Here is a 23,247-nt window from a genome sequence, read left to right as displayed (position 1 = left end):
ATTCTGGATTAATTTGGGAGGAAGTCAGCTATTCTTGTAGAAAAACATGAACAGTTAGAAAACCTCTTTCCATAGCCTGAAAAACTCTTCCATGCAAAAATGAGAGGTAAAATTGAAACTAGAACCCAGTTCTCCAGCCAAGACTCCCTCTGTTGGATCCAGAGGCAAAGGGAAGAGCTGATAATGGGTTTCCTCATCATCAGGGGGAGGCTTAGCTGCCAGAGCCTGGAAAGAATCCGCTTCTCAGGTCTCCATGGCCCCTCTCAGCCTTTCCTCCCCAGGTGTGTACAGAGGTCTGCAAGCATGGAGGGAACGTTGCAGGAAGTAGTGGCATAGTCCCTGCGCTCAAGCTCATGGTGGGAAGGAGGGCTGAGGTCACGGCAGAGCTGGGCTCACGAGCATTGGGCTCTGATGACCCATGTGGGTTGCTGAACGGCCACCACCCCTGCCTTCCCAGCTGCCAGGTCCCCCCTCTGCCTGGAAGACCCCTTCCTGCCCGAGGCTTTCCTGTCACTGATGTTCTGTTTTCTGGAGTCCATTGTTGTCAGAGTGCTCCCAGTAAACCCAGCTCCAAACCCACATCATAGCCCCCGTGACATGCTCTTTTTAAAGCTCCCCAAGCCCCAGCCCCCAGAGCCCTCCTCCAGCCAGTCCCTGCATCAGAGTTCCCAGGACTTTTTCCTGAGAGCTGACAGTTCAAAGCTTAGAGGAACTTGAAACTCAGGTTTCTTATGAATGGTATTCCAAACCATTCTGGATTCAGTAGGCTTTGGGGAATGGCTGAGAAATCCATTGAAAATTTTCTGGAGGAAGTCTGTATGATCCTCAAAATGCTGTTTTTAAATTTTGCCTTGTTTCAGAAAATTAAGACACAAAAAAATGGGAATATAACTCATCTACCTGATTCTAAAACTAGAGTTAGATAGCTCATGCTTTTAAGCATATATGCATGTAAAAGCAGAGACTTTAAACAGGAGATGGAGAGAGACACATGGTGACTTAAGTGACTTACACCAGATGGAGTTGACATATACACACTGCTGTATTTAAAATAGAAAACCACCAGGAGACACCAAATAGCTCTCTGCTTAATATTCTGTAATAACCTAAATGGAAAAGAATCTGAAAAAGGATGCATGTATGTGTATAACTGATTTACTTTGCTGTACACCTGAAGCTAACACAACTTTGTTAATCAACTATACTCCGCTAAAAAACAAGCAAACGACAAATCACAACAACAACAAAATCCAGATGGAATTAGTTTGGTGGTGTTTAGAGTGAGGGGCCAGAAGGAGCAGGGTTGCAACTTGCCAGCACAGAGTGAATGTCCCACAAGGTAAACTGGAGGTAGACAGAGTTAGCAGCAGATGATTACCCATCGATTAGTTTTATTTGTTCACTTATTTTTTATTTATTTGGCTGCATCGGGTCTTAGTTGCATTATGCAGGGGCTTTCATTGAGGCATACTGGCTTCTCTCTAGTTGTGGCACACAGGCTCAGTTGCCCCAGGGCATGTGGGATCTTAGTTCCCTGACCAGAGACTGAACCCACATCCCCTGCACTGCAAGGTGGATTCTTAACCACTGGACCGCGAGGGAAGTCCCTAGTCCTACTGTATCTCTGCATTCTGTTGCATGTGCTGCTGATCCATCCCCCACTGCTCTTCCCCTGACCCTTGCCATGAGTCTTCCCCTCCCAGAGCAGAAGTCAAAGCAGAGCTGAGAACCACTCCATCTGCCCCTACCTTGACAGAAGGGCAGATTGTCCCACGTTCCGTCGTCCCAAAATAATGAAACAACGTATAGGTCAGGGTGTGCTGTGTCTGTGCTGACACAGTCAGTCGTGTCCAACTCTTTGCGACCCTATTAACTATAGCCCGCTAGGCTTCTCTGTCCGTGGGATTCTCCAGGCAAGAATACTGGAGTGGGGTGCCATTTCCTTTTCCAGCAGGTCGAGGTACCAGATCTTGACTCGTTCAGGACAACTGATGATTCGCTTCTGCTCTGACTGTGTTTTTAGGAGACAGTAGCTGCTTCCTCTGAGCCTTCGTGATAGTGGCAGTAGAAGGTGCTGCTCTAGTTATTCAAAATTATCTTTGTAAAAACAGATAAGGTGGATGGGAAATGCTAACAGCCGATACAGCCACAGCTCAGCCCCTTGCTGTTCTGCAAACCTATTTCCTTATCAGGCCCTGGCCCTGGCCCCCCAGGCAGAGGCAGCAGAACTGGGTGAGACCAGCCAGCCAGGCTGTCTGGTGCTGTGTACCATCCGCAGACACCACCAAGTGGGCAACCCGCCAGACAGTTCAGGTGAACCCCCCGCTTTGGTCTTTCTTCATTCATTTCCAGAATTATCTGTAAGCTCAGCTGTAGGGTGGGAAGTGTTGAAGGCAGAAAACCAGGTTCCTTTTGGGCTTGGACCTCTGCACCCACAACTCCTCAGCCTGTTTCTCTGTGAAGATTATGCAGCTTCTACTGCTTCTCTTTGGGACCTGAGGCTTAGTGATAAATAAGGAACTGTTTATCAGATTGCTGTGTAGGTCGAGACCAAGTCTGAAAATAAGAGCTTTCTTGTGAAGCTGTGAACCACAATGGCTTTGAATTCCAAAAATAATGTATCCTGTTTGCACAATTGCAGATTGCCGCATCCCTCAAATTGAAGATGCTGAGATTCATAACAAGACATACAGACACGGAGATAAGCTAATCATCACTTGTCATGAAGGATTCAAGATCCGGTACCCCGACCTATACAATGTGGTTTCATTATGTCGTGATGACGGAACGTGGGACAATCTGCCCATCTGTCAAGGTAGGGGCAGATGGAGGCTCTGGTTCTCAGCTCTGCTTTGAGACTCGACTGCAGATCGAGTGCACGTTTCTCTAATAAGATGGCAATTGTTGTTTAGTTGCTCAGTCGTGTCCGACTCTTTGCAACCCCGTGGACTGTAGCCCGCCAGGTTCCTCTGTCCATGGGATCTCCCAGGCAAGAGTACTGGAGTGGGTTGCCGTGCCCTCCTCCAGGGGATCTTCCCAACCCAAGGACTGAACCCACATCTCCTGCATTGGCAGGTGGATTATTGACCACTGAGCCACCTGGGAAGCTGACAAGTAACAAAGGGAAACACAGAGTCACACACACACCATGGTTCAGCCGTTCTGCAGTCTGATCACCAAAGCTCTGTTTTTGGAATCTTCACATCGATCCCTGTTCTCTCTAGCTCCCTATACCCAGCTTTAAAGTTTAAAAGTTTGAATGGAAAGTACTTTATTCTTTAGAATGCTGGCTGTCTCCTTTATTCTAAGAAACCAAAAGTAGTTGCAGAATTAGGAGGTTTGTAACTGGGTCGTGAACACAATGATGAACTATTGTATATTTAATGGAAATAACAGAGCATTTATACTGATTTAGGTTGTGGTATGAATATATTTAAAGCCAATCTTACAGAGGCCATTTTCTCTTAATAATGTTATCCTTTTTTATAATGCATGAGGAGCAGAAAAATAATCAAATTCAAATTTCATCCAAACCAGACGGTGAATATTTATCCTCTTGCATTTTTAAAATTTGCCTAGGCTGACACAGAGGGCCCTGTTTGTGAAAATAAGCCCTCCAGTTCACATTAATTCTGATTTTTATTTTTTGACATGTGACTTGGACCAAAGGACCAAGCAGCCAATGCATAATTCATCATCCAAGGGAGAGGGCGAGCAGCCTTATTTGCACCAAAAGCAGTGGCATGTTAAAGTTGAGGCGGATGTCAACTTTCTGCTTGGAAATCACCACTGGCAGACTCTGATATTGCTTTGCATGCCCCATAGTTGGAAATAAATCATTTCCTCATGCGAGAGCTTTAGAGCCACGGCCCCTTGAAAAAACAAAGGCTTCAGGATTAAGAGGACCAAGACAGTCCAGGTCCTCACCTTCCTACATGTTCCCCGGAAATTTCCTGTGTTGTTGAGCTGTTATGCATTACCTTGTTAAAGGAGATGCATGATTTATTTGCACTGTCAGAGACTCTCCTTAGAATCAGCATCCGTCTTTTAGGTGGGGCTGTTTATCCAAATGAACTTTATTAACCACTGCTTCGTTCTGGTCCTGCGGCGATATCCAAACCAAGATAATTATTTCAGACTCCAACCCCTTCTTGCTTTTACATTTTCTGCTTTTCTTTTGGTTCTCCCACACTTTTCATTTCCTTTTATGTCACGTAAATACAGGATGCTTCTTGAGGAGTTCTTTTTGCCCCAGTGACTTTCTTTTTTAAATGCCCTATGGTGATAGACATCTTGGAGTGTCATCGTTAGGAGTTCAAGTGCAGGCTTTTTCTTGCTCTGTCTGGGACCCCTTACCCCTCCACCACCACTTACTACATCTCAGTCCTTAACACAGCTTTGATTGTTTTTTTGTTTGTTTGTTTGTTTTTTCAACAAGAAATGAGCTGGCTGCTAATCTTGAGAGGTGTGCTTCTTCTGAGAGCAATACAGCCTATGGCCACCTTCATCCCTCCTCAGAGCTCTTGGTCCCCACAGAGGAGGTGCCCCTGTTCTGGGCCCTGATCCCCCTTCCAGCCCCTGCACCTCGACTCCCATCCTCACAGACACAGCAGGGTTGCTGTAGAGAGTCTGACACCTCTGGAGTCCCTGGGGGGAATATAATTGGCCCTTCGAGTGACATTTCATCCTGTAATTTTTATTTGCACCTATAGATCCAGGGGTTAAAGCCTGAGGAGCCTCTTCTCTATTATCTCAAAGTGCAAATAGAAATCACATTCACCTATTGAGTCGAAGCCAGTTTTCTACTGTGTTTTTAGGACAGGCTGTCAGAAACCAAGAGTGGTGTAGCTTTCCTTCTCTGATTAGCTGCACATGTTACAACCCCCTCTTCCATCTCCTTTTGGGTTTGGATGGAGGACTGTCCCAAGGCCATTCCTTCCCCACCCAGGGACTTTGTGTTTTAGGAGATGCTTCCTTCTCCCTGTGGGTCAGAGTCAGTTTTTTCACTTAGGGGATGCAGTTATCCACGTGGATAGCTTAGAACTGCACTCCTCCCCAGGAGGGGGAACGGGCACCCAAATGTCCTCACTCATTTGAACCCTGCTCAGAAGTTCGCGTAACACCTTCCCTGTTTGTGTTGATTTGCTTATCTTTTTTTTTTTTTCCCCTCAGTTACTGATCCTGTTTATTCCTGATTGCCAGCTTCCCTCCTCCCATTTCTCTTTTGCCATGAACACTCAGTTTTCAGCTCAAAAAAAAATTTTTTTTTCTCAGAACTTCAGTGGTTAAGACTCTGCACTTCCAATACAGGGGCTGCAGTTTTGATCCCTGGTTGGGGAACAGAGGTCTCACATGCTGTGTGGTCAGCCAAAAACTAATTTTTAAAAACTCATTTAAGGCTGTTGGGACTGCCAGAAAGAATGGCCTAACACCACGTGTTTATGATCCGGTCCATCCTGAGTGCGGCTGGTTCTGGGCAGGGATCTTTGGGGTCTATGGGGTTTTCAGGGCTCCGGGACACCAGGCTGCAGTGGGGCGGGTTAACATTGGCACAGCCCCAGAGTGAGTACCTCCTGCATTCTGTACCCCCTCATTCACTCTGGTCCTGCCCTGATATGGATGTCACATTCTGGGGCACTGACCCAAGCAGTTCACTCAACACAGAGCCTCTCTATCACTTGTAATATGCCACAAAGTCAGCTTAGGAGAGGAGTTCCATCACTCGCTGCTGTGCGTGTGCGGTATAATCTGTACTTGGTGATTGGAAGGGAAAGTAGATATCCCCATTATCCGTTATTTACTTCACACACAATTAGTTCTCTCCGGGAAGAGCACCAGCTCTGCAGCTGTCATTATCCCCTCCAGTGAAACTGCTGAAGCCAATAAGAAACGCCATGATCACAGCGGATGCCACACCAAGAGGGATGCTGTACCACAGGGAATGTTCCACTGGGCTGCACAGGCTTCAGGACGAAAAGGCAGCTACTGATTTACAGAAGGAGGCATCCAGGTCTCATGCGCACTCAGACGGCACACAGAATTCTGTGCGCAGACCCGCTGTAGCAGGTCTGCACAAAGCCCGGTGCCCCCAGCAGCAGCCACAGTGGCAGCACCTGAAAACCTTTAGCAGTGCCGATGCTTGGGCTCCTCATGGACCCAGCGGACCAGCAGCTCTGGGGGTGGGGCCCAGCGTCTGTCCCATACCAGCCCTCTGCTGGGTTACTCTCAAGTTTGAGAACCACTGCCCTACATGCTACTTTCCTAGTTCACCTAAAACACAGCTGGGTTTTTCAAAATTTTCATTGCAATGTGTCATGCAGGTGGCAATTCAATCAGTTGTTGCCCTGGAATCCAGTTTGCATCCCAGCATTGGCGGCTCAGATGGTAAAAAATTTGTCTGCAATGCAGGAGACCCAGGTTTGATGCCTGGGTCAGAAAGATCCCCTGGAAAAGGGAATGGCAACCCACTCCAGTGTTCTGGCCTGGAGAATTCCGTGGACAGAGGAGCTTGGCAGGCTCAGTCCATGGGGCCGCAAAGAGTCAGACATGACTGAGAGACTAACACACACAAGCCACCACCCGCTGAAATGGTTGGAATGTCTCTTGTTTCTGTGGCACTTAGTTGTTCTTAGCCCTGATGGCCACTTGTAGGTTTCTTGGGGAGCTTTAAAAAAAGATAGGGGTGCCCAGGCTGTGCATCAGCCTCGGGCACAGAGTCAGCTATTGGTGTTTTTAAAAATTTCCTCAGGTGATTCTAATGAACAGCCAGAGCTGGGACCACCAGCCAGGGGATCCTGAGCCTCAGCCACACCTCCCTTTACTTCTTCCCTACTTGTCTGACCCTCTTGGAGCCACTTGCAACTATAAAAGCAAATGCCTGCTTTAGAAGGAGAGTAAATACAGAGATAAGGAGGTCTGAGCATACAAGACCAAGGTGCACAGTCCTTAGAGGCTGTGCCACATGTGCAGCGGGGGATCCAAAAGATGCCTAGTGCTTCGTCTTTCAGGCTTATGAGGGTGACCTCGTAAAGTTACTTACCCTTGTCTTCCCACGTCACAGGCTGTCTGAGACCACTTGCCTCTTCTAATGGCTACGTGAACATCTCTGAGTTCCAGACCTCCTTCCCAGTGGGAACTGTCATCTCCTATCACTGCTTCCCTGGATTCAAACTCGAGGGGTCAGAGTATCTTGAATGCTTGCACAACCTTATCTGGTCGTCCAGCCCACCCCGGTGCCTTGCTCTGGAAGGTAACACATCTTATCCTTGTGGAAGTTGAATTTTGGCTTTTTAAAGTGGAGGTTTCCATAGGAGGTGAAGAGCTGAGAAATTACTATCAGCAATAACTTTTGTTCCCTGAGTACATATTGCTTGCCTCTGTCCCGAGCAGAGGCAGCAAGCCTGGTCATCTGCCCTGAAATAGTACTTAAACAGCCAGACGTAAAAGTGGCTTCCCCCGTCCTTAGGCTTAACGGGGATGAAAGAGAAAAGTTTCAAGCGTCAAAGGTTAAACTGCAAAATATTGCAAAGTTAAATGAAATGTCTTCAAAAATTAATTTTCTTTGCACCAAACGAAAACAGATTGTATTATGGCATCGTTAATCTCACCCCTCGTTTTATTGTTGTGTCAATATTTCTTCCTATTTCCATGCGTTTTATGGCTTGGCTGTAAATGTTTTGCTGCAAGCACACACTCAGAAGCCTGAGACCAACAGATCTTTCCTGCTCGTTTTGGTTAAATATATGTGTTTATTTTTGAGTGTGGTTCACTTAAAGACCACTAATCAGTAGTATGGCATAGTGGCAGTTGGGGGGTGGGGGGGTGGGGGCGGGAGTCAGAGTATCCATTCCCAGAATCAAGCCAGTGTCTGTGATTGCAGACTTTTAAAACCTTTCTAGGCAAGTTGGGCCTGCTGGCTCAGCTTTCACTTTAATTCAGGTCTTGAAATTATCATTGAAGGAAACACATACCAATGTACTTCCTGGCATCTGAATACAGTGGGCAGGAGGGGGAAGAAAAAAATGGAGAAATATGGGGAGAGGAAAAAAATGAAAGGAAATCTCTAATCAGGAACCCCTCCAGAACCCATCTGTAGCTTTTCTTGGGAAACAAATCAAAACAGAATAGAACGTAAAAACCAGCCAGTTCTTACAAGCACCATCTCTACGCATGTCCCTCAGTGTAGGATGAGGTTAAGATGGGAGGTGTGTTGAGGGTGGAGGGCAGTGATCAGCAGTATCTCCTAAGGAAGACCATGAATTAGAGTGGGTTGCCTGGAGCCATGGAGCCTCCTTGAAGGGATAGGGAGAAGAGATGAAAGGGAGGGGAGTCTGGTGCTTGGAGAAATGAGGTAGCCAGCCTGGGTCATCAGTGGTGCTCTTCTCCTAGGCTGGTAAGTGGAGCCCCCACTCACCCCTACTTGCCACCCATCCTAAATCTCCTAGGGGATCAGAGCCCACTGATAGAAATGTCAGATAAAGTACTAAAAGCCAGTTAAATCTGAATTTCAGATAAACAACAAATAATTGTTTAATATGAACATGTCCTAAATATTGGGTGGCCCTCACTTATGGACAACAATTACTCTCTGTAACTTTTGTTTATCTGAACTTCAGCGATAACTCACTGTCCTATATTTTCATTTGTGAAATCTGGCAATCCTAGCCTAGAGGGAGAAGGTCTTCCCCTCTATTTCCGCTGGGAACCACCGCTGGCAGGTGAGGTGAGCACAGGCTGCTGATGAATGCAGGCTTTTCTGGTTCCTGGAGGTTTCTCCCTTCTCTGATAACCAGAACTAGAGGACTAGTTATTAAAGACATCATATTACAACTATATCCATTTGAAATGCCTATCTTCAAATCTTTTCAAATTTGGTTTAAATGTCTTTCAAAATATCATATTCTGAGCTTCATTTGGGGACTTTGAAAGCAGTTTTTCTGGAGCTTAGGGAATATGATGTGAATAGGCATAAAACAAAATCTTGCTTTAAGGGACAAAAAGATAAGGTTATGAACAGGAGGCTGTGACTGACTTCTGATTGGAAATGAGTCTCATGGCTTAAAACCTGTTTCCTTTTCCTCTGCCAGCCTGTGCTGTGATGGACGGGTACACTAAAATTCCAGGTGACAGCTGCCTGTGACAAGAAAGCCACCTAATACTATTTTTTCCTCCATAAAAAGAAGTCTTTACATCTTTATTTTCAATAAATACATGTTTATTTCAATTATCTGATGCAGTTAGTTTGTGAGACCTTTAAATGGTACCCTGGCTAAAGGCACCAAAGGCATGATTCTGAGAGACGCAGAGTGGACTAAAGGACTTTTTGTCTCAAGACTTGATAGGAACTGGGTTAAGTTAAGCAGTGTGTTAAAACAAAAGGTAAGGATTCATGAAAAACATATCCAGATACACTTGGGTATTAGAGTTTCTGTAACTCTTACTTGAATTGTGTATCATCTTATTCAAGGGGTGTGCCTTGTTTATGCAAATTGTCAAAGGGTATTCAACATAGATGCACTATCCCAAGGGAGTCTACCTACCTCATTAATACATCACCCCCTTTTTTGTGTGTGTCTTCTGGAGCACACGATTTGATTTTTCTTGATGGCAGAATGAAAATGATTGCACTGTGCTGTGAGATCATGACGCTTTTGGGGACTTTGCAATATTAGGCTCTCTGACCCCTGAAGTGACCAGGTCTGCATGGCTGGGCTGGGGAAGCCTTTCTCCGTGAACTTTTTTATCCCCTTCCCTGTCCTGTCTCCCTACTAACCCATCAGTCCATCACATGTCAGAGTTCCTGTCACTGCAGCTTCCTCCGCCCCTGGAGCTCTTTTCCTAACCTGCCACCAGCCTGAAGATGGGACCACCAGGATGGTCATGGAGGTGCTGTGGGCTACTGATTACAGTGTTAATTACCATCCGACTGGCTGAGTTCACATCCTGAGTCTCCTGCTTAATCAGTTTGGCTCAGGGCAAGTCACTTAGCTTCTATCAGTCTCTATGTCCTTGTTTACAGAGTGGGGGAGATGATTATAGTTGTGGGACTGTGAGGGTCCAGGGTGATAACAAATGTAACTCTTTCAATGAAGGGCTGGATACGTGGTAGGTGGTCAATCAAGTGTCCATCATTATTATTGCTCTTAGAATTGTGTACAGAGTCACAATAAGGAAGACTCTGGGCCTGGCTGTGAATGAAGTACCCAGGTCTTTATGCATTTACACTGTAACATTGTTTTGGTTGTTCAGATTCAGTTTTGGTTACTTGCATACTCTTTTTTTTCCTCCACCTTCAAAGCCAGCAGCATAGCGTCTTCCAACTCCCTCCTCTCTGACCTCTGCTTCCGTTATTCTTTTCTCGAAGTTACTGGCATACTTGTAACTGTGTTTGTATTAACATGAATCCCAGGTAATAGGAGGAAATATTAAGCAGTAATGAGAGTTCCTGTGAATCTTGAGAGCTTACTATGTGTCAGAATGTTTGACTTGGTATCTCATTTAGTCCCCCATTAGTCCTTGCCTTTGTGAGACAAGTACTTTTTTTAAAAAAGTATTTATTTATTCAGCTGCTCCAGGGTCTTGGTTGTGGCACACAGGATCTTTGATTTTTGTTGCCATGTGAGGGATATAGTTCCCTGACTGGGGATCGAAACCCAGGCCCCCTGCATTGGGAACTTAGAGTCCTAGCCACTGGGCCACCAGTAAAGTCCTGACAAATATTATTTTTAATCCCATTTTACTGATGAGCAAACCCAGGTTTCTAGAGATTCAGTAACTCACCCAAGGTCACACGGCTCCTAAGTGGGGGAATGGGGACTCAAACGTGGATCTTTGCCATTCCAAAGCTCGTGCTCTTCATCACCAAGGTACATTCTCTGATTATGCATTATTCGGTTTGTTCTGATTTCTTTACAATTCTTACAGCTATTTTTTTAAAGCGTCAAAAAATTCTGAAGAGTGATCACATAGCAAGGGGTTTGTCCTAGCCCAGTTGGCCTCCCTGTAGAACTCCTAGCTGCAGGGGGCTGTGAGGCCACAGGAGACCCTGCTGCCCACCGGGGGGCAGAGAGCCCTCCCCACTGCTCCCCCAAGTGCCCGTTGGTCACCCCATTACAGCAGAGCCTCACTTCAGCCTCGGGGCTGCTCAGGGATTGTGTCCTCTTTCGCAGACCTAGAGACTGACACCTCGAAGGGTGTCAGTGGCCTGACTTTTCCACACCGCCAGTTCAGGGCTGGGCTTTTGCTACCCTGTGGCTGGGCTTTTCTACCTCCCCGCTCTAGTGGCATGGAGCAGGCTTTGCTGGTTCCAGTGTCACGTAGCAGCTGTCACACTCAATGTCAGCAATCCCATCGTTGAGGTCTGGCTTCATGAAGGACTTTATAATTTGAAAGGAAAAGCTCTGGCAGCTTCACCAAGGGGGGCAAGAATTCCAAGGCCCAGTAGGAAGTTGTGGGTGATGTGTTTCAAGGTCTGGGCTGTAGCTCCCAGCTTCTGTCTGTTTTCCCACAGCCGGGTTCTGGGTGGGGAGGGAAAAACACCTGAAATCATAATATTTTGGACCAAAATGTGGCTACATCATTTTAAAATACCTGAATATATAAATTTGAGCCTGGAAGGAGCCCCTTGGGTTTCTGTGTTCTGGTCTGTCTCACTGCAGGTCTGAGTGCTTTTCCTTACCCCTGTGTATCTTAATGTTTTCCATTCTTAGGCCACCTTCATCTCTGAGGCTCTCACCTCTCTCTCTTTCACACATACGTACATGTACATACACACACACTGAATCCAGGCAATCTTTAAAAAAAAAAAAAAACTATGACAGTGAGTGTGGGCAATTTCTCATTTGTAAGTGCTAAGAACTCAGTTTACATTGTCAGCAGTGTTTATTGAACACCTGGTAGGCACAGAGAAACACCAAATTGGGCTCCGGGGAATTATAAAGAAAGAAAAGAACATCATTCCTTACTGTGAAGAGCTTATAGTTTAATGGGGAGACTAAGATGACAAATGGAGAAGGAAATGGCAACCCACTCCACTGTTCTTGCCTGCAGAATCCCAGGGACGGGGGAGCCTGGTGGGCTGCCGTCTATGGGGTCGCACAGAGTCGGACACGACTGAAGTGACTTAGCAAGATGACAAATCCCATTCCCTAGAGTTGTGCGTCATCACAGATGGCAGCAAGTATGCCTGCAGCTAACTTTCCCAGGGGGCAGGTGCATGCTTCTGCTTTGGAAAGGGTAGAAGGGAAGTTCTGATAGGTGGTGTTGCAATTGTAAAATGAAAATTTCTTTCTGAGGTTTATGAGTTTTGGGGTTCTTTTCCCTGGAGATCAAACAGAATCATGTGTGTGTCTCGGCTTTGGGGAAAGAGAAAGGGTCTAAATATTTCACTTATCTGCAAGGACCATGCATTTCAAAGCTCTATAGAGCTCATTAGCCAAGGCAACATGCCTTAATGTGTGTGCTGAGTATGCTGGCCCAGTGGTTTGAAGGTGGAGAATAGGAGGAGATTGATTTCATTCACTATGACTTAGGTGGGGGCTTCCCCAGTGCTGACCTTTCAAAGCAAACCTGACCTTATTAGAAGCTAAATATCCAAAACATTTTGTTTTTAAATACAACCAGTTCCCAAACTCAGAATGCCCAAACCAGTTCCCCAGGACTGCCCCTTACCATCCATGTCACTGCTCAAGTGGTCAGAGATGGAAGCTTAATCAGTTTCAGATTTAGTTACAAGGAAGGCAATGGCATTATTTCCGAAGAAACTTCTAGTGCTCAGGGTTTCTTTTAGGTCAGCGTCCTTACATAAGAAAAGAAGGAGAAATAAGAAACAGAAAAGCCTTGTTTAGCCAAATATGAGACAACTTGAAAGGTTCCAGTTTGGGATCAAAACTCAAAGCCAGGTTGGATGGAGAGGGATCCCAGCTCCAGAGTGGCCCTTGGCCTTTGCAGCGTGCTTTCCTCCAGAGTCAAACCCTCTTTCTGGGACAAGAGGCAGCAGTAAGCGCCTCCCCCTCTAGGAGCCCTGCCTTCACCCAGAAGTGCCTTGGGACTTTAAATGAATCTTGTGTAGGAACAAGAAAGACGGCGGAGGAGCCCAGGCCTCCTCAGATAAGACCTGCCCTGTGTCATATCCTTGGCGGACAACATTCCAAGGAATAATTACAGTCTGCCCTGTGCCAAGGTGGTTCCCATTCTACAAAAGGAAACTTCTAAGCACAGAAAGACCAGGCCTGGTCCGAAGAAGGCTGCGGTAAATTTCTATCTGTGGTGAGATCACCTGTCACTGTGTCATCCCCTAAACCATAGTCAGACACGCTACCTCAGAGCTGTGTTTCCTGGGCCTGGGAAAGGGGAAATTCGCAGGTCCTCCCCCATCTCCAATGCTTTGGCCACCTGAGGCGAAGAGCCGACACATTGGAAAAGACCCTGATGCTGGGAAAGATTGAAGGCAGGAGGAGAAGGGGAGGACGGAGGATAAGATGGTTGGATGGCATTATCAATTCAATGGACGTGAGTTTGAGCAAACTCTGGGAGATAGTGAAGGATAGGGGAGCCTGACCTGCTATAGTCCACTGGGGTCTCAAAAGAGTTGGACACAGCTTAGGGACTGAACAACCTCCATCATGTGACATTAGCTGGGGAGAAACCCTGTCTGAAGCCACGTGGAGGTCGCCTTGTGACCCGAGAACCATCTTCTTCCATCTGGGCACATATGTGAGTGCATCACTTCCTCTCCTGTTCTGGTTCCCAGCCATGAAAACTCCCATATCTGCCAATGTTTGTATTACCGCCACCTTGCCTGTGACCCTCGCGGGGTTTTTTTTATTAGAGAGAGATGCAAAATAGCAAGCAGCCTTGGTAATTTATTGTTCACAAGCAATAGTAAATTATCCTAATACCTTGTCCATGTACTGTTCATACATTACAGCGGAGTGATTACCAGAAAATAGCCGCCTGCGTGTCTTACCAGAGCTTCTCAGGGCTCACTGTGCTTAATTCTCCTCTGTCTCTTTTCTTTACACAAGCAGTAATTGCCACTCTAGCATCTTCCTCTTCTCGGGCACACGTCTCCTTGTACTCAAGAGTAGATTGTGCTGTGGCATCAAGAAGCTTCATTATTCTTTCCTTTTTTTTCCCCTTCTATATTGAATCCAGAAACACTGATCTTTCTGTCCTAAGGAAACCAAGAGACCTTGTTCCTGTTTTTCAAGTGGAACCAAGTTCTCAGGCTTCCCAGCTATTACATTATAGGCTCTTTTTCTCTTAAATTGTAAGACTCCTGATCTGATACACAGCCCTGGACTGCCCCCACCACCCTCTCTCTCCAGGCCTGTAGCCCCTCGGCAGACTCCGTCAGGCACTTTCCCTTCCCTTTAATCTCCTTGGAAACGCGTAACCATCAACCCTCCAGCTTTCCAGGGCTCCTGAGGGTTTTTTTGTTTTTTTGTTTTTTTTTTTCACCTCATTCAATTGCAGAGATTTTACACTGATGTCAAAGAAGAGAAGTGATTCTCTTCCCACCAAAGAGGAGCAAAGAGGGCAAGAGTTCTGGATTGATGTCTCCCACTAAATCAAGGAAAGATGAGATCATCAATGGGGGACTCGGCTACCCCTCCCCCACCACACTCTCACGTTCAGAGCTGGGCGCCCGGCAGAGGGGCTCTGGTCTATCTTCTCCAAGGTTCCCACCCCTCAGCTCTCACCTAGGCAGAAAGCCTGTCCTGGGGCAGGTGCAGGCCCCAGGGGAAGCAGTGGATCTGATGCCAGGCACCATCACTCCCGTCTTTATGGAAATGTGTCCTGGGTGCAAGGCACAGGGATGGGGTTGAATCATCGGAAGCCCACTTACGCTGTGGCTCTATCGAGGCCCTTTGTCAGACTGTGTCAATAAGGGAGCTGCAGGTTTTCTGTAGGGGAAGCCACTCACATAAAACAAGAATCCTACACACAGGCTTCTCCCAGGCTCACGGTTCTGAACTGGTCTGAATTCCCCACCTTTGCATGGCTGGGATATCTGAGATCTTTCACCCCTCTTTTGCAGGCTAGGATGCATTCTATGGGGTAGGGTGTGGAGACAAGTCTCTTTCAGTCAGTGAGTTCATGGTTCTCACTAAAATGTATTTCTGCTTTGCCTTATAGTCTCCTCATATTTTTGGAAAGCTCACAGGCATCCAAGCAGAATTCTTTATTTTGTGATGTTTAAATGTCAGGTCAGTGAAAGGACCGCACAGCTAAGCGACAACAAAGCTGCAGCGGGTGGTTTGAGCTGCTCGCTTGTGGCAGGAGGGTGACTTCATCACACTCAGAAAATAGATGGGCCGATACAAATGGGAAAATCTTGGTGTTTGTCCTTAAACTCGAGAATATCTTCTCTGTCCCTGCTCCAGACAGGATTTATTTCCTTCTTTCCTCTCTGGAAACTTAGATGACTTGTATTTCATGGTAATAAAACCTTTTGCAATCAGGTGCAACACAGAAGGTAATAAATCCCTTCAGTCACTCCCTGCCTTTTGCAGACTGAAGAGTCACTGGGAAGTATTTGGCAGGGTGATTTGGGGGTCATTCCTCCCCAGTGTCTGCCCCCAGCCCCCCTTTTCTTCACAAGTGATTACCAAAATTTCCCTCTTCTCCCTAAAGTGAGTAGACACTTGGGATGATTGGCAGGTAAGATTGTCATACCTCTGCATCTCTCAGTGTCTTATGTCATTCTTCTTTTTTTTGGGGGGGGGGGCGGGGGTAGAACCTGTAACATAATTCCTGTGTTGGCAATCATTTTCTCCTTCTGTACTGGTGGTTTTGTAGAGGAGGGTTTTTGATTGTTTGGGAGTTTGTTTTTACAAAAAGATGGTTATTGTCGCTTTGTTGCTAAGTCGCGTCTGGCTCTTTGCAGCCCTATGGACTGAAGACCACCAGGCTCCTCTGTCCATGGGATTTCCCAAGCAAGAATACTGGAGTTGGGGGCGGGGGGTGCCATTTCCTTCTCCAGGGGATCTTCAAGACCCAGGGATCAAACCCATGTCTCATGCATTGGCAGGTGGATTCTTTGCCACTGAGCTACCAGGGGAAAAGATGGTGCCTGACTCTTAAATTGTGTCCAGTTTTCCCTAAAGTTAAAGCCCTTAGTGGGGATCTGATCATCGGATCTCTCCTCTTCCTCCCTGGGGGTCCTGCAGAAAAGTCTAGAATTTTCTCATATTCTGGCCAGTTTCTTCTTCGATAGATGAGAACCTAATGCATTTTCTACCACCAGCTGCTCCATTCATGGGAAGGGATATAATAGGTCCAGGCATTAAGGAGGTAGAAACAGCTGAAGGCGGAAACAGCTGGAATTTTAGAACGAAGCCAATTATACTGGATTTCAGATTTTAAAACTAGTCCTTAGCTCAGGAGATCACAGGCAAACAACTGTGCCGACATCAATCTGTATTTTCCTGCCATAAATATCTTATTACAAGGGAAATGTTTTTGAATTGAAAAGAAAAGTAAATTTATCAGATGCTGGGAAGTCAAGAATTCTATAGACAACCATGACTGAACTCACATATAATAGGACCCTTTGTGTGTGTGCTGAGTCACTTCAGTCGGGTCCAACTCTTTGCGACCCTATGGACTGCAGCCCGCCAGGCTCCTCTGTCCATGGGATTCGCCAGGCAAGAATCTTGGAGTGGTAGCCATGCCCTCCTCCAGGGAACTTCCTGACCCAGGGATCGAACCCATGTTTCCCAGGTCTCTAGCACTGGCAGGCATGTTCTTTACCACCAGCACCACCTGGGAAGCCCAAGAAGACCTTTACCCGCCCATATTACTGGACCTTTTCAAAGATCCTGTGGTCCTTGCAGTTAACTGTGAGTGACTCTCTACTGTTCCCAAAGCAAAGGCTCCCCATCCTGGTTCCTGCCAGCACTGCCCAAATAGAGGAATGATTGGTGTTTCCCCCAAGGAGCCTTTAAGGTACCAGGCCTGGGATGCAGTCTCCCTGCGTGACTCTTACTCCACTCTGTCACTAAGACACAGTTCAGGAAATAACCACTTTCAGGCACACAAATTTTTTTTTTCACTTCCCTTTGAGAAAATCTTGGTGTCTAATTATTTCTCTGAGACATTCTGACATTAGCCAGGAAACCCTCCTGTTGTCCCTGGTTGTTTCCCTGTGGACCTGGCCCGAGGGCTTGGCCACTTCCTCCCAGGCCAAGGATAGGTACCTGCTGCACTAGCTCCCACAACATAGCAAAGGCTGGGGACTTAAGTGTCTTCCTCATGGTTCTGGGGGCTAGATGTCCAAAATCCCAAGTGTTGGCAGGACCATGGTCCTTCGGAGACTCGAGGCAGAATTCTTCCTTCCAGAGGTGGCCTTGCCATCCCTTGCTTATAGCTACACCATTCCAGTCTCTACCTCTGCCATCACGTGGCGCTCCCCCTATGAGGCTGTCTTCACATATCTTCCTTCTGTGTGTCTCTTCTTCTATCATAAGGATGCCTATCATCTTGTATTAAGGTCCCACCTACTGTAACATGACCCCATCTTAACTTGATTACGTCTGCTATACACCCAATTTCCAAATGAAGTTCTATTTACAGGTACTTGGGATTAGGACTTCAACAAAACTTTTGGGGCAACACAACTCAACCCATACCTTGCCTTGACTTGAGAAGAAATAGATGCCCCCTGTGTCTTGCTTCTACCTCTTATTGCTGTTGTTCATTCGCTAAGTCGTGTCTGACTCTGCAACCCCATGGCTTCCCTGTCCTTCACTATCTCCCTGAGTTGGCTCAAACTCTTGTCCATTGAGTCGGTGATGCCATCCATCCCCTGCTGTCCCCTTCTCCTCCTGCCTTCAATCTTTCCCAGCATCAGGGTCTTTTCCAATTAGTTGGCTCTTGGCATCAGGTGGCCAAAGTATTGGAGCTTCAGCTTCAGCATCAGTCCTTCCAATGAATATTCAGGGTTGATTTCCTTTAGGATTGAGTGTTTTGATCTCCTTGCAGTCCAAGGGACTCTCAAGAGTCTTCTCCAACACCACAGTTGATATAAAATTATCAATTCTTTGGTGCTTAGCCTTCTTTATGGTCCAACTTTTACATCTGTACATGACTACTGGGAAAATAATAGCTATATCAGGTTTAAAGGGCCATCTGTAAAGCTTCCCAAACCCCAGTTGGCCTGCATTCTTGGACTTTCCCTAAGCCCTGTCCTGAGCTCATTCTCATCAGGGCGTGTCTATAGCATCTTGCTGATGCCCATGTGTACAACAGGAGTGCTCTGTGTCCATCAGGGTTCCCCCCATCACCTTTCTTCTATCTCTAGAGGCTCCAGGGCTTTTCCAAACTCTAACTCCACTTCACACAGCCCACATCTTAGCAGATCAAGAAACCATTGCTCTTACATCTGGTCTTTGGGTGGCTGACACTCCCTTGCCCCATGGCAAGACTCCATGAGAGAGCACAGCTTCAGGGTAAGCCTTGTTGCAGGCCAAATCCTAGGTGCTCTATTTATTTGTCTGACCTTGGACAAGTAACTTCCCTTTCACGAATCCCAGTTCCCTTCTCTGTGTGAATGAGTCCACAGCAGCGTCTGCTCTGCAGAATGGTTGTGAGGATGAAGTGGAACAGTGCGTGTACGCTGTTCTCGCTGTAGGAGCTTGCTGAAAGTCATCATTGTCTTTTCTGCTTGTATTTTCTCTCATTGGCTCACAATGTAACTACTATATATACATAATGTTGTTACCAATAATAGTAGCTGTCTGTTTATCGGGCATCTGTTTTTGTGTCAGGCACTGTGCTTGCTGATTTACAGCTACTAGTTCTAATTTTTATAAAAGCTCTACAGTGTGGGTGTTACTATTCCCGTTTTACAGATGATGGAAACTAAAACTACTTCAGAAAGAGGTTAAATGAAATGCCCAAGGTCACGTAGCTCCTAAGTGTTTGAGCCAGGATTTGAACCCAAGAAAGTGTGCTTTGCACTATGTAAGGCTGCCTTAGGGTCTTTCATTCATCCACTGATGTGTTATGCCTTCTTGACCTTTTTCATACTCTCCTTTCCTGTTCTTCTAGCTGAATTCCCGCCCCCACCTTTTTTCAGTTTTCATTGTCCACAACTTCTAAGCCAGCAGTTTTCAAATACATTCAGATGTCAGAAGAGCATGGTACTTTTCACAGACTAGCTTTTTTTGTTTTAACATAACACTAAGAAATACTGGGTAAGCCTTAGAAGCACTTGTGCTAGGAGGAAACATAGCTGTTTATTTTCTATGTACAGTATAGGACCATACACACAAGTGTACACGGGTACACACGTGCATTCACTCACATGCAGCTAGCAGCCAGGCATAAGGAAGGGCTTCCCGTTATCAGGAACTTACTACTCCATTCGGTATTCCTTCATCTGCTGGGATTTGATTACAGAAAAGAGCAAGAAGGCACGAGAAATTTAATACAACATTTATGGGATAAAAGCTTGAAATGCAGAAAATCAATACATTAAAGTATCAGCATGGTTCCTTTGTCCAATTTGTGGGGAAGGAACTTAAAAATACACTGGCAACAGTGTATATTCAGCATGATCTCTCAGGGAGAAGGGTTTGCTAATTGCAAGAAGAGGCAGGAGGGATCCACCCTGAATGCCCGCTTCCCTACGGGCTTTCTGCATTAACTTGTGTGTCCGTGTGCGCATCCAGTTGTGTCCAGCTCTTTGCGACCCCATGGACTGTAGTGCGCCAGGCTCCTCTGTCCATGGGATTCTCCAGGCATGAATGAACCCACTGGAGTGGGTTACCATTTCCTACTCGAGGGGATCTTCCCAAGCCAGGGATCAAACCTGAGTCTCTTGTGTCTTGCACTGGCAGGCATTTCAGCTCAGTTCAGTTGCTCAGTCGTGTCCAGCTGTTCTTTACCACTGGGCTATCTGTGTGGAAGCCCCACACACCTTTTTCATCTTGGGCCCCGGATTTCTCTCCCTTTCAAGTTAAGGGCTTCCTTGGTCCCGTGATTAAAACTCTGAACTTCCAATGCAGGGGGCATGGGTTCCATCCCTGATTAGGGAAATAAGATCCCATGTGCCATACAGAGTTGCCCAGAAATAAAAATAAATAAATGGAATTAAATTTTTCTTTAAAAAGTCAAATCTGCCTCTGATGGGAGAAATCTGGATAAATTTTTTAAAAATTAAGATGCCCTGATAACCACCAGACGTTCCAAGAGTAGGAATCCTATTTGTGAAGACCTTCCCAGACAACCAAACACTTTGACACCACAGATGTCTTGTGATTTATTTTCGTGTCGTGGTGAGTGAGGCTAAACTCAGCTTAGCCTCTGCTCTTCAAGTCACTACAAAGAAAGAAGTGTACCTCAGCTCAGTTCAGTTCAGTTCAGTCGCTCAGTCGTGTCCAACTCTTTGCGACCCCATGAATCACAGCACGCCAGGCCTCCCTGTCCATCACCAACTCCTGGAGTTCACCCAGACTCACGTCCATCGAGTCGGTGATGCCATCCAGCCATCTCATCCTCTGTCGTCCCCTTCTCCTCCTGCCCCCAATCCCTCCCAGCATCAGAGTCTTTTCCAATGAGTCAACTCTTCGCATGAGGTGGCCAAAGTACAGGAGTTTCAGCTTTAGCATCATTCCTTCCAAAGAATACCCAGGGCTGATCTCCTTCAGAATGGACTGGTTGGATCTCCTTGCAGTCCAAGGGACTCTCAAGAGTCTTCTCCAATACCACAGTTCAAAAGCATCAATTCTTTGGGGCTCAGCTTTCTTCACAGTCCTCATCGGTACCCAAAAACACATGTTGGCTTTAGATGCCAACACCAGCCTCCCTCCGCTGCCCAAAGCTGTCAGAGCAAATCATGCTTTTATACCTGCTCCCTCACCTGTGCGCTCCTGCATGGTTTCAGTATGTCTCCAAAACCAGGCACATTTCGGGTTTCTTGTGTGAAACCATATTTTTTGTTTTTGGCATTAAAGTTTCCTGGTCCTCATCAGACACATTGTGTCTTTCTTCAGGGACACCCTAATGTGGTGACTCAAATGAAAAGCAGACCAGAACCCCTCCTTTGGGGCTGCTGAATAACAGTGATCTTAAATTTCATCTGTCTGCATGTCTCTGAGCAAGTCAACACCATGTTCCATCTGATCTGGAAATAAGCAAAGGTCCAGCCTCCTCATTTGCTTCCTTGCGTGGACACATTTATTGGCCTTTCGTGTTGTTACAACAAAACAAAAGTGGAAAATGTTACATACAGTATAATGTTTATTGATTTTCCCTGAGCTGAAAGCAAGGTTTTGGACATAGCCTTGGAAAGAGGTATGATTTTGGCATGGAGGGTGCCAGCCAGCTTCCTGGAATCATTACTGCCAGACTTGGAGCCAGCCGGTACAGTGGCGGTTTTGATTATTGGAAGCCAGCAGCAGTCCTGAAGGCAGAGGTTTGCCTGGTTCCGTCCGTGGATAGAGCAGTCCCTGCTCCCTTAGTTCTTGAGAGCTGCTGCAACATCATGCTGCTGGTCTTGAGATAGTGATGCCTTTGGACTTGAGACACAGAATCACCGGCCGGCCCACCACCTCCCCGTGCTCTGCAAGGCCAGCTGAGGGCCAGATTCTATATTAAGAATGATTTCTCTCTCCTCATCACCGCTGAGCTCAGCTACAAAGCTTCCTCGTGGTCTGGGGCAGTTCTTCTCAGACTGGACTGTGTGTGTGAATCACCTGGGAATCTTTCTAAAATGAAGTTTCTGATTCAGGAGGCCTGGGGTTTGGCTTTAAATGATGCATTTTCTAATAAGCTCCTGGCTGATCCCAAAGCTGATGGTCCATGGATGGCAGTTGGAAAACAAGGGTCTCGTGGAAGTAAAGACTCCAACCAGATGCCATGGCCATTTAATTCTCTGGCTCTACTGCATGGTGTAAGCCCTCCATCCCAGAAGGTGAGAACAGAGGAAAATTCATCTCCCCAGCTTCCAACTCTGACCACCCAGGAGAAGCACCTGGGGAACTTTGAAGACCTGGCCACACTGAGGACCCACCCCAGACCAGTTAGACAGAGCTGATGTGCAGGGTTGAAGGACCACCGACTGAAATCACTAAGATGCTCTCTGGATGTTGTGCTAACATGGCAGGGAGGGTGGGTGCCCATCATTTTAGCAGTGAACTGCAGGAAAGTGAGTTCCATACTGTATGTATGGTAGACTCATTCCTAGAACAAGGTTCCCAAAAGAGAATATTGGCTCGAACAAAAGAGCTTATTTTCACACGCGGAATTAGTGAGTGGGGGTGAGCCAGTGTCTCCCTTGCATGCAGGCATTCAGGAGCCAGTGGAGGCTCTGCTGGTTTTGAGGTGCAGTTTCTAAGGACCCTTTGGAGGGGGTGTCTCATTCTAGAGCCGGAAGCTTGGGAGAGTTCCGTGGATCAGGCCTGGAGGAGGATTTATCACTTCTGCTCACATTCCGTTGACGAGAACACAGAGAAACAAAGGATGCTGGGCAGTGCAGACAGCCCTGTGCCCAGGAAGAAGAGGGGAATGGGACTGTGGGAGCAGCTGGCAGCCACCAGCTCCAGCCCAGTGGGGTGGATCTGGGCGCACACACTGAAGGGCCAGCTCCTCCCTCTGTGAGGACTGGCTGGGGCTGGGTGGCACACGGACCTTTGGAAGACTGGAAACAGGCAATCCAAATACTTGGGCTCATGGCTCAGAAGGATTAAAACAAATAATTAGCACTTGTCATGTTCTACATTCTTCTGTCCCGCCCCCCCCCAAAATAATTTCTGTGAATGTTCATGAGACACACAGACTATCTTTAAACCTCATTTTCCTCTTCTGCACATAATGAAATATATAAATGGGTGACGGACTGTGATAAGGGATGTTAATTCTCAGCTCTAAGTCTCCCCTCCCCAGGCAATGCCTCACTTCACACTGCCTTCAGAGAGCGAGAGCCTTCAGACCACAAATTCCCCAGTCTCCACCACCCTGGCTTTGATCCACTCGTCCCTGCGTCTAGCTCTGGTTTCCTCTCGCTCCTGTCAAAGGCCAGTCTGTCCATTGATGGACATAGGACCAGAGGTCCTTTCACCTTCATGATGCCCGTGCCTTCCTCCTCCAACCCTGCATCACCAGCCTGGTCCTCCGCGTTGGTCCGCTCCCGCAGAAGACGTGTAAGCAAGGTCCACAGCTCCTATGGGGGTGGGCGGGGTCCCTGCCCCGCCCTCCAGCCATCCTATTGGCTGCTCCCGTGCAGCCAGTCTCCCCTTAGAC

General features: G+C 46.8%; 1 protein-coding gene across 2 annotated transcripts in view; it reads left to right on the top strand.

Annotated features, from left to right (window-relative positions):
- The window catches only part of SUSD4 (sushi domain containing 4), a 134,711-nt gene that overhangs the window by 94,148 nt on the left and 17,316 nt on the right, over nt 1-23,247 (top strand). For both annotated transcript variants that reach the window (XM_018060193.1, XM_018060192.1), the window contains exons 4-5: nt 2,642-2,815; nt 7,061-7,249. In XM_018060193.1, coding sequence (XP_017915682.1) covers nt 2,642-2,815; nt 7,061-7,249 — 363 coding nt within the window. The remainder of the gene's footprint in view (nt 1-2,641; nt 2,816-7,060; nt 7,250-23,247) is intronic.

This window comes from Capra hircus, chromosome 16, assembly GCF_001704415.2.
Source record: "Capra hircus breed San Clemente chromosome 16, ASM170441v1, whole genome shotgun sequence".
Lineage (NCBI taxonomy): Eukaryota > Metazoa > Chordata > Mammalia > Artiodactyla > Bovidae > Capra > Capra hircus.
Note: the sequence above shows the minus strand (reverse complement) of the source record. Positions and strands in the feature narration are given on the sequence as shown.